Source organism: Microcebus murinus, chromosome 15 (assembly GCF_040939455.1).
Source record: "Microcebus murinus isolate Inina chromosome 15, M.murinus_Inina_mat1.0, whole genome shotgun sequence".
In the NCBI taxonomy this organism is placed as follows: domain Eukaryota; kingdom Metazoa; phylum Chordata; class Mammalia; order Primates; family Cheirogaleidae; genus Microcebus; species Microcebus murinus.
The window spans coordinates 22,930,131-22,944,264 of NC_134118.1; the positions used below are offsets into that span (position 1 = coordinate 22,930,131).

The window sequence follows — 14,134 nt, forward strand, 5'->3', positions numbered from 1 at the left end:
TACTTGAGAGAGGTTAAGAGTTTGCATGTGTCCTTGTTTTATTTCACCTTGGTAGTCTACAGGGTGGCTTATTAAACTCCATTCATAGTTGTAGGTTGTTTCTGAGAGCAAAAAAGAAATATGAGTAATTATAAATTCTAAGAGGTCACTATATAACCTGTGCAGAGGGAAAGAGATAATAGCCTTAAACCCAGTAATGATTACCTTAGATATACTGAACTTGACTTTCAACTATCATCCAAGTAAGGAATAACATTTTTATATCGTTTTAATGTAAAATTTATTTTTTATTGTAAACACATACAACTTACAGAAAATTTAGAAAATGAATAAAGTTAAAAAGAAAGCCAACTCCCTAATCTCACTGCTAGTATTTGATGATTTCTTTCCAGGGTGCTACATGTGACTCTACACGTAAGTTTTAACACAGTATTATCCATGGTACTTTTCTCCTTTTAATAAAAGGCAAGTAGATTTCCGTTCATTTGATCTGCTATAGGGGTTTATTTAGGGACACAAAAATAGAGTAAACATCTCTATGTTAAGATGAAGCTGTCTCCCACCTTCAGATATTAGTAAACTGTGAGGTAGGTCATCTCAAAGGATTCAAATGCAAAAGCCAAATATTATCATCTCTGTTTATAAAATTTTGACCCATATGTGATGGGGGGAAAAAATGAATAGAACACCTTAAGAATGAGTCTATTTTAATAAAGAATGCATTTGACAGGCCAGGGGGCCAGCCAAATGTTCACTGAACAGTAGAGCACGGACAAGTAGAAGAAAGAGCTTTTTCAGCAACATGTTTTGAGCAGCTGGTGCAAAGTAGCCTGAGAACCTCAGAGCCATGTTGCCAACTCTGCAGTATCTGCAAGCAAACCTTTGGGTGCGTGCCACCTCCCACCCCTCCCAGTGGCATCTTCCCAGCCTCTGTGGGTTATCACAGGCCAACATCTTGCATGCGGCAGCCTCTCCTGCTCTAATACACCACTCTGCTTTGCATCGTCAGAAATGTATGACTTTCCATCCTGGCTAATTACAGGATATGTTCTGTACTTAATTTCCTACATTCTTACTCCCCCCCCATTTTAAATTATTTCAATACATTTTGATGCTTAGGATAATCAAAGCCTTGTGCTCCACCCTCGTTTGTGTTGTGCGATGTGTGAAAATGATTCCATGCCGTACACAACCTGTAAAGGCCTGTTAAGGCAGGCCTTCACCACTCTGGTGGCCACAGAGGGAAGTCAAGCTCTCACCTGCAGGTGGCGGTGGCACAACGAAGGCCTGCAGTTCAACGTCATTGTTGGGTAACGTTACTATTAGGTTATCTCCAGCAGACACCGTAAGTTCTTTCACTGCAAGTTAATTAGAAACAGTACACGCCATTATATAACATAATGATGGCATGTTGCTACCCTACAACAGATCTCTCTTTTATCCATAAAATAAAACAGCATATGTTTTTGTAATAGTTCTTCATACGATTTTATCCGAGACAATTTTTTCCTCTGTCTAGGAACTGAACTGTGCCCTACATGATGCTGCTGGGCTTAGCACCATCAATATGAATGGGCTCTGTGAAGAAAATAATGTTTTAAATGGACTGAGCAATGTGTCGGGTGACAAGAGCTGTGTGAAATAGGTGGGGTACTGTGGATTGGGCCTATTTTCCCTCTTGCTGCCAGCTTTTGACTCCCTAGTGTGAGCTATTTTTAGTTTTAAAAAGATTGAGTATAATCACAAGTGTTTCTGTGTCATTAGTCACACAACACTCAGTTCTGATAGTAACCTCATGAATTACTGCTAATAGCTTTGCTCTTGGAAATTTTCCAAGAAAAAAAATCCAGTCGACCTCAATATGAAACACCTGTTTTAACTCAAGCAGCAGGAACGTTAACCCTCATCGAAAGCACTTATCCACTAAATAAGCATTCAGAACAATACTCATTTACTTTCTCTATAACCAGAATTACATCAATATACTCATACTATGGTTCTATCAGCTTGACTCGACTGAACATTAGTTTCACTTGTAAAATACATTGTAATATGTCAAATATCACACAGAAACAAGTAAAGATTAAAAAAAAAGCTGAGTGCACTCCAGAGGGATCAATTGCTTGGAGATGTCAGAGAGACAGGGTGCTTGTTTACTCTGTTCTTCTCTCAGTCCTCAGTCCCTCAATTGCTCCTTAGACCATCTGCAGAGGCTCTCAGTGGCTTCTCTGGCTCCTCTCTCCTGACACTCTCTCTAACTCTCTGCCCTGAAAGTCAGCAATTGTAGACCTAGAAGAGACATTGGAGGGGGAAACTGAACCCCAGAAAGGCAAAGCAAGTTGTCCAAGTCTATATGGATAACTAACAATAGGTTCACTGATACTTAATGAATTTAAATGTATTATTTCAACAAATGCTGACATAACAGATTAAACCATTCCAGGCACCATTCCAAGGGCTTTAAAACGATCGATTCATTTAATCCTCATAATAACCCTATATAGTAGGTTCTATTGGAACCCAAAGATCCTCCTTCCCAGGCCAGTTTCCCTTTCCAGGTACTACACAGCTTCTCTTCCACCATTACCCTTCTGGGTACTGAAGCTCAGGATCATAGTAATAGAAGAGTTAGAGAAGGTAATCTCCAAAATACATGACCCATAGAGAAGCTCAGGAAAGGTGACCCTTAGGTCTTGCATATTCTAATAACTTCCTTATTAGAAAAATCTAAGGGAAGCTTTTCAATCCTCATTGTGGCCTCTGCAACACATGGCACTTCAATTATTTCTTCCTTTTTGGAACTACAGGAGACCAGAATATGCCAACCCAAAATATGACTGTAGGAGACTAGAATATGCCACTGCAAATATGCCTCTTTAGTATAAGGATTATTCCAAGATGATTCTTTTGAGAAACAGCAGACAAGGAGAAGCTGTGAATACAGAGTAGAAGTTATCCTTTTGTGAGGAGAATTTACATCCAGAAAGGAAATGTCATTTCCTATTTGTAAGGGTATCTCCCTTTTGTACCAGAAGCAGAAAAATGACTAAATCCCAAGAGACTCATATCAACAGAGAAAGCAGGGACTTAACTCTGCATAACAAGCCTTCCTCTTGCTTACCTTGCTTGTTCTGGGCACCTTCCAACACTTGCCTTCCCCACACCTTTCTTTGTTTCAGTTGAAAATGCTATATAAACTGGTGCTCTAGCCTATCTCTTTGAGATTTAACTATCTCCCTGGATAGCTCCCATGTATATATGAAACATACATGTTAATAAACGCCCGTTTGTTTTTTGTTACAGGGGCTCCAGATAACTTAGAAGGGTAGAGGGAAAATTGTTTTTTTCTCTTCTACAGAATTCTCTCCTCCCTTTCTTCCCTCATTCCATGCTTTCCTCTTTATCTCCTACCCCTTTGGCATAATCACCCAGTCAGCTCTGCAGGCTCCCTCTGCTCTTCCAGCTCCTTATATGATGACATCCCCAAAGTATTCCTCTGCCTGGATAATCTCATATTGCCCCCATGTCTTCAATTATCACCTCTATACCTATGACTCCCAATCCTTTATCTTCTACCCAACCACTCGTCTAATTTCAGTTCTATATGTTCATATATCTCAGAGTCCTTTTCCTTCATCCTGACATTCAATCACTCACCAAATCCCAATGATTCTGATCCTTTATTATATCTTGAATCTACTTCCTTCTCTCCATCCCTGCAACCACTCGCTATAGCCTTCTAATGGGTCTTCTTGCCTCCAATCAAGTCCAAACTATTTTCTTAATACAAATCTGCTCGTTTTGCTTTCCTACTTAAAACCATTCAGTGACTGATTCTCTATATCCATCCAATAAAGCACAGATTCCTTAGCAAAAAATACATGACGTTTCAAATTCTTGCCCTGTTTCCCACTCTAGTTCCAGCCACAATGAACTTCTTACAGTTCTTCCACAATTTCAATAAGCTCTTGTACTTCTCTTCTCTTGCACAGTAATGAATGAGATGACAGACGGAAGCACCGAGCATGGTGCCTGGCGCTCCAGAAGTGCTCAGTAAATACGATTATCGCTACTGTCACTACACATATTGCTCCCTCGACCTGAATGACAGGCCAACCTCAGTTTTGCCAGCTCACTCTCCCCTAGCACCATTTCCCCTGGAAAGGCTTCCCTGGCCTCTCCCCGTGACTCAGGGTGCCCCTCTCCGCTCCCATAGCAGCCTCTCACAGCACTTACCATATTGCATCAGAACCATCTCTTTACCTGTCAGTCTCCTCTCCTGGACTACCGAGTCCCTGAGGGAAAGACAATGTCTTAATCATCTTTTTATTTCCAGTAAGCAGCACTGTTTCTGGCACATGATAGATGCTCAAAAATGTGCCTGGAGGGAATGAGTAAACTTTAAAAGTTGTCACTACCAAATCCACAGCCTGTCTTCAGCACATTTCTCCCAATTGTATTTTTTAAAAGTTACCTGTCCTGGAAGCAGTAGTAAGAGATATGGGTCGCTCAGATAGGGTGGACCCAGAGGGGACAGTGCTAGCGGGAAGCGTTGGGATGCTGTGCTCTGTGCTCCCCGGGCTGACTGTGAGCACTTGGCTTTCCTCCACGGTGGCTGGGCTGAACTCCAGGCTGGCTGGAGGAGGATTATGGGAAGGCATTAGAACCTATGAGATCAATTACAAGGATAAATTATTAAGAAAGAAAACAGTTGAACTCTTCAAGCAATACAATGTCACTGACATTTTTTATAAGTTAGATTCAGTAATGTTTGAAAAACTATGAATATTGTAAAACTCTGGAACTCTAGTAGATCATCTCTTTCAAATAGTCTCTCTGCTATCTATTAAAAATGTAAGGCAACTGTGGGTTGGACAATTAGTATAGATGAACGAACACACACACACACACACACACACACACAACAGCTTATGTTAAGATAAAAAGCTCTGCACAGCAAAGGAAAGAACCAACAAAGTAAAGAGACAACCCACAAAATGAGAGGAAATATTTGCAAACTACTCATCTAACAAGGCATTAATAACTAGAATACATAAGGAGCTCAAACAACTCAATAAGAGAAAATCAAATAATCCAACTAAAAATAATCCAATTAAAAATGGGCAAAGGATTTGAAAAGATATTTCTCAAAAGAAGACATACAGGCTGGGCTCAGTGGCTCACACCTGTAATCCTAGCACTCTGGGAGGCCGAGGCAGACGGATTGCTCGAGGTCAGGAGTTCGAACCCAGCCTGAGCAAGAGCGAGACCCCGTCTCTACTATAAATAGAAAGAAATTAATTGGCCAACTAATACATATAGAAAAAATTAGCCGGGCATGGTGGTGCATGCCTGTAGTCCCAGCTACTCAGGAGGCTGAGGCAGCAGGATTGCTTGAGCCCAGGAGTTTGAGGTTGCTGTGAGCTAGGCTGACACCACAGAACTCACTCTAGCCTGAGTGACAAAGCGAGACTCAGTCTCAAAAAAAAAAAAGAGAAGACATACAGATGGCCAACAGTTATGTGAAAAATGCTCAACATCATTACTCATCAGAGAAATGCAAATCAAAACTGCAATGAGATATTCTCTCATCCGAAAGTGGCTTATATAAAAAAGACAGGTAATAATAAATGCTGACAAGGATATGGAGAAAGGGAAACCATCATACACTGTTGATGGGAATGTAAATTAGTACAACCACTATGGATCATAGTGTAGAGGTTTTTCAAAAAACTAAAAATAGAACTACCATATGACTCAGCAATCCCACTGCTAGGTATATATCCAAAAGAAGGGAAATTGGAATATCAAAAAGATATCTTCACTCCCATGTTTATTTCGGCACTATTTGTAACAGTCAAGTTATGGAATTAACCTAAGTATCTATCAGTGGATGGATGGATAGAGTAAATGTGGTATCTATACATAATGGAATATTATCCAGCCATAAAAAGAATAAAATAATGTCACTTGCAACAACATGGATGGAACTAGAGAAAATTATGTTAAGCCAAGCACAGAAAGACAAACTTTCCATGTTCTCACTCATATGTGGGAGCTACATATTAAAACAATTGATCTCATGGAGACAGAGAGTATAATGATGGTTATTAAAGTCTCTGGGAAGAGTAGCGGGGGTGAGGGGGAGAAAATGGGAACAATTAATGGGTGCAAAAATATAGTGAGATAGAATAAATAATATTTGATATTACAACAAAGTAACTATAGTCAATAATAAATTATGGTATATTTTAAAACAACTAAAAGAGTAGAATTGGAATGTTCCTAACACAAAGAAATGATCAATGCTTGAGGTGATGGATACCCCATGACCCTGATTTGATTATTACACATCATATGCCTACATCAAAACATTACATGTGGCCGGGCGCGGTGGCTCACGCCTGTAATCCTAGCTCTCTGGGAGGCCGAGGCGGGCGGATTGCTCGAGGTCAGGAGTTCGAAACCAGCCTGAGCAAGAGTGAGACCCGTCTCTACTATAAATAGAAAGAAACTAATTGGCCAACTAATATATATAGAAAAATTAGCTGGGCATGGTGGCTCATGCCTGTAGTCCCAGCTACTTGGGAGGCTGAGACAGAAGGATCGCTTGAGCCCAGGAGTTTGAGGTTGCTGTGAGCTAGGCTGACGCCACGGCACTCACTCTAGCCTAGGCAACAAAGTGAGACTCTGTCTCAAAAAAAAAAAAAAATTACATGTACCCTATAAATATATACTATTGTGTATAATAATTAAAAATAAAAAATTAATTGAAATAATTTTTAAATAAAAATGACTTATAGACTTTTTTTTTGCAGTTTTTCCTGGTTGAGATTATAATGTATAGTCAGTTCAATCAGTGTTCTTCATTTATTCTAACCTAAGCACAAAATACTTAAATACTATTTTCCTTTAAAAAATTCTTAAAGGACTCCCATGTCTTTTTGTCACTTCATTTCCAACTGTAGTCAGCTTCCTCTCTGATCAACATGTTCAACACATTCCCATCAAGCCCTAACCATTTCCCAAACAAGTAGCTCTAAGCTCTCCAACTACTCTCTTCTCATTGCAGTTTTCTCACTCTTTATCTCCCTGATCTTCTGCTATTAATACTTAGACCTTCTCCCTGCTTTTGGTATCTCTACTCTCCCAATGATTCCCATTCTTTTTTCACCTGAGTTTTTAATAAAGCTTATGTTCTCTCCTTGATATATCTCTCCTTCTATCTAACTGATTCATCATGTCACAGTTGAGTTTCTAGCAACTTAAGTATCTGCTGGGCCCTGAAGAAACCTACTATGGTAGATTTTCAAAGCCTCTGGGTATATGTGCTGGCTCCAGGGACTTCTATAAAATCTTCATTCACTTTAAATATTGGTAGAGGCATCTTTAGGAAAAATTGCTAAATCATCATGAGTTGGCCAACTTGTGAAGGCAGAACTTTGTTCTTTCTTTTCTGTTTTTTGTTTTGTTCTGAGACAAGAGTCTCGCTCTGTTGCCCTGGGTAAAGTACAGTGTAATCATAGCTCACTGCAACCTCAACCTCCTGGGCTTAAAGTCCTCGGCCACCCAGAGTGCTAGTATTACTGGTGTGAGCCACCGTGCCCAGCCCTATTTGTTCTTTCTAACAGCCTGGTCATGAAGGCACAGCAGAGGTGTGAGATGTTTTGCTTACTGGAAATCTGAGAGACAGTCACCTGTCTTGCTGCCACCCGAGACAGGAACCTCCTTATGCTCACACAGCCAGAGCGAGAGCTGGCTCCTTACGCCCTTCCACCCCCACGCACATCCTGAACACACCCACCTCTTTTCCAGAGGTGTTGCTGGATTGTTCCTGGAGCTCAAAAGCCTCTTCTTTCCCCAGTACCTCTCCTGAAGATGGAGTAGTCACCAAGGGAAGCAACAAGCTTCTCTCAGGAGAGCGTTCTGGGGCAGGCGTCCAAGCCGACTGGTTCATTTTACGGAGTTCCGGGCCCTGCTGCGGATCCGCTGGCGCGTCTGCAGCCGAGGAGTTGAAGCCTCCCTCGCTGCCAGGCAGCAGGCCCCAGTCGGTGTACTCAGCGCTCCCTCTGGGCTCCTGCTTGCTCCTGGGACGGAAGAGGTCCTGCTCCGGCTCCCTGTAGTCATCCGAGTACTCAGATGTCTCCTCTAGGCCCCGGTCTCTGCCTAGAAAGGGCAGGTCCTTTCTGATATCCTCGGGTGGGTCGCCCCAGGCCCCTGAGGGGGAGCCCCTGTTCAGCATCATCTCCCCATAGTCCAGCAGCTGTGCAGGCCTCTGGACAGGCCTGAGCACAAACGTGAGGGAAGACCTGATGGGGCCCATCTTCTTGGGCTCACAGTTCTCTTTGTGTGGGCAGCTCACCAGGTAGCAGCGGCCCTCAAACCACCAGGCCAGGTCACAGCTGGCCAGGTCACAGCAGGCGGCGGTGCAGTCGGCCATGGAGAAGGTGTGAGGCACCCGCATGATTCTGGTCGTTTCCAAGTTAGGTAAAATGACTGCGTTGGAATGCGTCCTCCCCTCGCTGCACTGCTTACAGGCACAACCTATAAACAAGGCAGTCTCTAATGAGGGAGAGAGGCATACCACAGGGAAGCAACTCTAGCTAAAGAAACCAGAAAAATCAGAGCCCTGTCAATCTCTGGCCTGTCTGGCAAGCAAATAAACAATCAGCACTTCCTATAGAAAGATGACTATATTATCTTATAGTCAATCCATCAAACCACCCATCTATACATTTATCCTTCTACCCTTCTACCCACTCATCCATATTTCACCCACCCATCCATCCATCCTCCTTTCCCCTGGTCCATCCATCCATCCTTTCATTCACCCACGTATCCATCCATCCACACATCCATCTATCCCTCTATCCTTCCACCCATCCATCCACCCACAATCTACCCATAGATTCTCCCACCTATCCATATACCCTTCCATCCATCCATTCTCTCTCTTTATATAATTTCACTCTGTTTAGTTAACAGAAACAGTCTTCTCTATGTGTGTACTGTTTTTATATAATTTATAATACTTTGTTCCTCACATAAAATTCAGTTATACAGGTTTACTTTACAAAACATCATGCATTTGTTTTATTGTTATTGTTGTTAGCTGATTCTTTAAAAAAATTTTCAAGAGTTTTCTTTGATAATAGATCCATTGAAAGGGAAATATCAAAGGAGAGAAAAACTTGTCCTCAATACATACCTATAACCAAGTAATTTTAATCAGATTCTAAAGAATGAGCTATAAGGGTTGCCAATCAGTTACTGTAGGAGGTGGTGGTGCAGTGCAAAGTGTGGTTGGCTATACTGCAGGTCCATGAACTCTGTTACCATAGAGAAATCACAGAAACAGATGCTTTTAGAACTTCTATAGCAATTTTTAATTACTTAAAATCCAGGTGCAAAATTACTTTTTTTGTATTCTTAGGTTTTCTTTGTGGGGTTTTTTTTTTTTTTTTTTTTGGTATTCTACAAAAGAATCAGTCTGTGATGGAATGGACACCAAAAAAAGCTGGTCCTTCACCACATGTAGTTTGAGAAGCACTGTATTAAAGTTCTGCTACAGGCCAGGCGCAGTGGCTCACGCCTATAATCCTAGCACTCTGGGAGGCCGAGGCGGGCGGATTGCTCGAGGTCAGGAGTTTGAAACCAGCCTGAGCAAGAGCGAGACCCCCATCTCTACTATAAATAGAAATAAATTAATTGGCCAACTAATATATATAGAAAAAATTAGCCGGGCATGGTGGCACATGCCTGTAGTCCCAGCTACTCAGGAGGCTGAGGCAGAAGGATTGCTTGAGCCCAGGAGATTGAGGTTGCTGTGAGCTAGTCTGACGCCACGCACTCACTCTAGCCTGGGTAACAAAGCAAGACTCTGTCTCAAAAAAAAAAAAAAAAAAAGTTCTGCTGCAGAACTCAGAATGTAAAGAGATTTCTTTCCTAGTGAGAACTCATTACTGATAATTTTTAAAATAATTGCTATTTCTTAATATAAGGGATTGTCAGAGATTTCTTTTAACTAGAAATAAATGAAAATGGCTATACACAGTATAGGAATCATCTTTATGTTTACCTATATACACTATCATTGCTATAGATCACTCAATGCCAGATAATGCCTCTATAGGAAAATCTCGTTAGTCCAATTTAATAGGAATTAGATATAATAGACATGCATCTTTCCCAGTGAATAAGCTAGCAACAAACTACTTTAACTAAACTGAAATGGCATTTTCTCCAATGCAAATCCATTTTTTAAAAAACCACCTGAATGGTTTTAGCTTTTTCTTCTAGAGAAAAGCTTATCTTTTTCAAAGGAAAAGCTTAATCTCAAATACAGAGAAAATAATAATACACTTCAGCTGAACATAACAAAATAATATCTTTTATCATGATGAAGAATGTAGAATAGAGAGAAAGGTAATCTCAAACTCCTAACTACTCTCAAAAACACTGTGCTCGTTTTTAGAGATAGCACTACATCTCTGAGTAACGTTTACATGAGGACCCAAGCTAGAAATTTCTTTCAAACCTAAATTCTAGGATACACTTTAGTTTCCTTGAGAAACGTTTGGCTCATCTCCTTTTGGACAATGTGATTCAGAAAAATATCATATTTCATATCTGGCTTTGGTCACCAGAAAGTTCAAGAGCCAACTTTTGAAACTGTGTCATAGGAACCATTATACAGGGAAAAGTCTGTGATCCTAGAGCAAGTAAATTGTTACGAGGAGGTAATGAGACCCTTCTATGGCAGAAGGCTTTGACTCCAAGCTTAGCACAGTTTTCAGTCTGGCCGTAGGTAGAGATCTTGGCACACTTCTGGGAGGCATCGTCCCTTTGTTCTGTAAGAAAATTGCCTGAATAGGGGCTGTTTAGATATACATACCTTAAGTAAAGATCCTAATGCTGAATAAAGAAACATGATAAGGTAGGGCTCCCAACAACTAAATCATTCTTACTTTGGGCCAAGTTGCCATAATTACTTCAGAATCTATTAGACACATTCTAGAAAGCTCTTGAAGAACTACTAAACTCCTAGAGACCAGGGAACCTGTCACCCATATTTGCATGTTCTATTAATACATAGCCCAGCCTGTGAACATAGTAGGCACTTGATCATTGTTCACAAATCAATAAAATCATTGGTTAACATTTAACAAAGGTAAAGAAAATAGAGAAGGAAGACAAGCAAACTGCAAATAACATTATTGGGACTCAGTAACTCAGGAATTGATTTTTTTTTTAAGACAGGGTCTCACTCTATTGCCCAGGCTCAAGTACAGTGACACAATCATAGTTTACTGCAAGTTAGAACTCCTGGGCTCAAGTGATCTTCCTGCCTCAGCTACTCAAGTAGCTGGGACTACAGGCGCCCAGCCCCACACCTGGTTAATTTTTTTTTTCTTCACCAGTGTCACTGGCAGTTAGAAGGGCCACTGGGAGGGGAAGGGGTGGCCCCAATTATGCGCAAGCTGGTCCTCTGGCATCTGCCCTACAGCCTGACCCCAGGCGCCATATGGAGGCAAGACATGGGCTCAAAGGCAGCGCATTCGCCTGGTTAATTTTTAATCTTTTTTAGAGAGACAGGGTCCATACCTAGCAGGCATTAATGAATTATGGAGAACACCTCATAAGAAAAGGGCAAAAAGGGGGCTATGTGCAGTGGCTCAGGCCTGTAAATCCCAACACTCTGGGAGGCTGAAGCAGGAGGACCACTTGAGGCCAGGAATTAGAGACCAGCCTGCACAAAACAGCAAGCAAGACTCCCTCTCTACAAAAAAATAGAAAATTAGCTGGGCATGATGGTAGGCACTGTAGTCCCAGCTACTCAGAGGCTGAAGTGGGAGGATCACTTGAGCTCAGGAGTTTGAAGTTGCAGTGAGCTATGATCATGCCACTGCACTCTAGCCTGGGAGAAAAAGCAAGACTCTGTCTCTAAAAAAGACAGTTTCTCCAGTCATCTCTCTACCCTCAATCCCTGACCTGACACACTCACATGGGCCAGGCCAGCCCAGCCTTGTCATGGATCACCAGTGATGTTCACCAATGATTTTATGCCATGGGTGTGTACACTGTAAGGAAACTGAATATAATGAAAATAAAGATTTATGGTTAAAGAGAGCCTGATCTTTCCAGAAATATCTACTATGCAATTCCTTTAAATATAGAAATATAAAATTTTCTTAGTATATATGAAATGTGATTTTATTTTTCCACCAAATGATCATGATAACAAAAAATTTAAATTTAAATTCAAAATTCCTGTTTCCAAAAAAACCACTCATGCTTGAGGTCTGCCTTCCATACCTTTTATATGTAAAATAACTATTGAAAAGCAAACACACAGCCCTTTCACCTCAGGTTGATCAGACCTGCTTGAGACACTCAAGTCTGGCACTGGCATCTCGGGGCAGTGGTTCCCTACCTGCAATGGTCACCAGCAGCAGCAGTGAGGAGAGCACACAAGCAGGGGGCGCCATTCTGCGTCACACAGCAGGTGATGGCAGGCTTCAGAGGCAGCCCTCAAGGGTGTTTGGTGCAAGCTTCCTTTGATGTTTTTTAGGAGCCAGATTTGGCCTCAAGAACTTCAAAGGAAAAACAGAAAAGAGACAGGAAGGAAGAAAAGAATAGGTAAATGTGGAAACTTCCAAAATTATTTCGCTCATTCATTCATGTCAGTGGGAAGCCTGCCCTGTCCACATCACAGGGCCACATCCCAGACAACCATCCACCCAGAGGAGTTTGTTCACACAGCAAGTACAGTTCCTAAGAAGAGGCAAAGGGTTTCATTACTGTTTTTCTTACAAGCTGTGAAAATAAATGAAGACCAACCAGATGAGAAAAGCAAAGGCTATTTATTCAGAGTTTGTCATAGCAGATAGTCACCATCACTTGTGTTTTTGCAGAGATTCACAGGCAGGCAGAGGAATGGGAAAGCTTTATAGTGGGGGAAAAGTGAAGGCTTCAGGTATGCCCTGATTGGAGGCTATTGGTGTGGGGAAGCTGTAGGGGCTAACTAGGAGTGGGGCATCCTATGTGATTGGTCAGGGCAGCATGCTTGGCTTTCTCTAGTTGGAGAAAGGGGACAAAAATTAGGGAAGCTATCAGCTATTAATCAAGTCCTGATCATTTGCAGCTAATTGTTATGGAAGTTAATGTTTAGCTTCCAGGATTGTTATTAGAGAATGCAACCTGGCTTCCTGCAAGTCTAACTTATAGCAGGCTGTTTATTGTTGAGAAGGGGCTGGTTTCCTGGGCAGATTGTTGCATGTTGTGGTCAGTCAAAATTCTCTTTTTATATATTAATATGATCTGGCCATTGTCTGTTTTTATATTCCGTCTCTCAAAGTCCGAACCTGTGAAATAATGATGGAATAAATCATACTACTATATTTCATCAGTTCAAACACATAGATATTTCCACATTTTGCCTCTCTGATATCAAGATGTCTTACAGTTGCAGTTGGCCAAGTGCCAGGCAGGAGATAGATGTCATTGTTTGTTCACACACATCAGCCATGCCGAACTGGTGTTAGAGGATTGGAAGAACATCCCAAAGACAAGATGAACAACTCTTTTAAGAAATGCTGCATCCTCCATGACACATAGGTAACATAGTGTGGAAAAACCACAGACAATAATAAAATGCATTGACAAGTTATTTAGCAGTAAGAAAATTCAGAATACCTTAATTTCTGTGTCTTCCTTTTTGTGTATACACAATGATTTATGGTAAAAGTCATCAACATCTAAACAAGCCACCCAAAAATCTCTTTCAATATATATATAAATATTCTAGGGCAGGGCGCGGTGGCTCACGCCTGTAATCCTAGCACTCTGGTAGGCTGAGGCGGGAGGATCGCTCTAGGTCAGGAGTTCGAAACCAGCCTGAGCAACAGCGAGACTTAGTCTCTACTATAAATAGAAAGAAATTAATTGGCCAACTAATATATATAGAAAAAATTAGCAGGGCATGGTGGTACATGCCTGTAGTCCCAGCTACTCAGGAGGCTGAGGCAGGAGGATCCCTTGAGTCCAGGAGTTTGAGGTTGCTGTGAGCTAGGCTGACGCCATGGCATTCACTCTAGCCTGGGAAACAAAGCGAGACTCTATCTCAAAAAAAAAA

The 14,134-nt window shown here is 41.4% G+C and overlaps 1 protein-coding gene and 1 non-coding gene across 2 annotated transcripts in view; both read right to left on the bottom strand.

Annotated features, from left to right (window-relative positions):
• Positions 1-14,134, bottom strand: part of KIAA0319 (KIAA0319 ortholog) — an 84,863-nt gene that overhangs the window by 29,777 nt on the left and 40,952 nt on the right. Inside the window, exons 2-6 of the mRNA XM_076010498.1 lie at positions 12,434-12,593; positions 7,805-8,544; positions 4,475-4,667; positions 1,260-1,358; positions 4-101 (exon numbers count right to left, since the gene is read on the bottom strand). Coding sequence (XP_075866613.1) covers positions 4-101; positions 1,260-1,358; positions 4,475-4,667; positions 7,805-8,544; positions 12,434-12,488 — 1,185 coding nt within the window. The 5' untranslated portion in view covers positions 12,489-12,593. The remainder of the gene's footprint in view (positions 1-3; positions 102-1,259; positions 1,359-4,474; positions 4,668-7,804; positions 8,545-12,433; positions 12,594-14,134) is intronic.
• LOC142876816 (small nucleolar RNA SNORA76) lies at positions 11,418-11,556 on the bottom strand. The gene has a single exon (XR_012923633.1). It is a non-coding gene; the product is annotated as a small nucleolar RNA SNORA76 (small nucleolar RNA).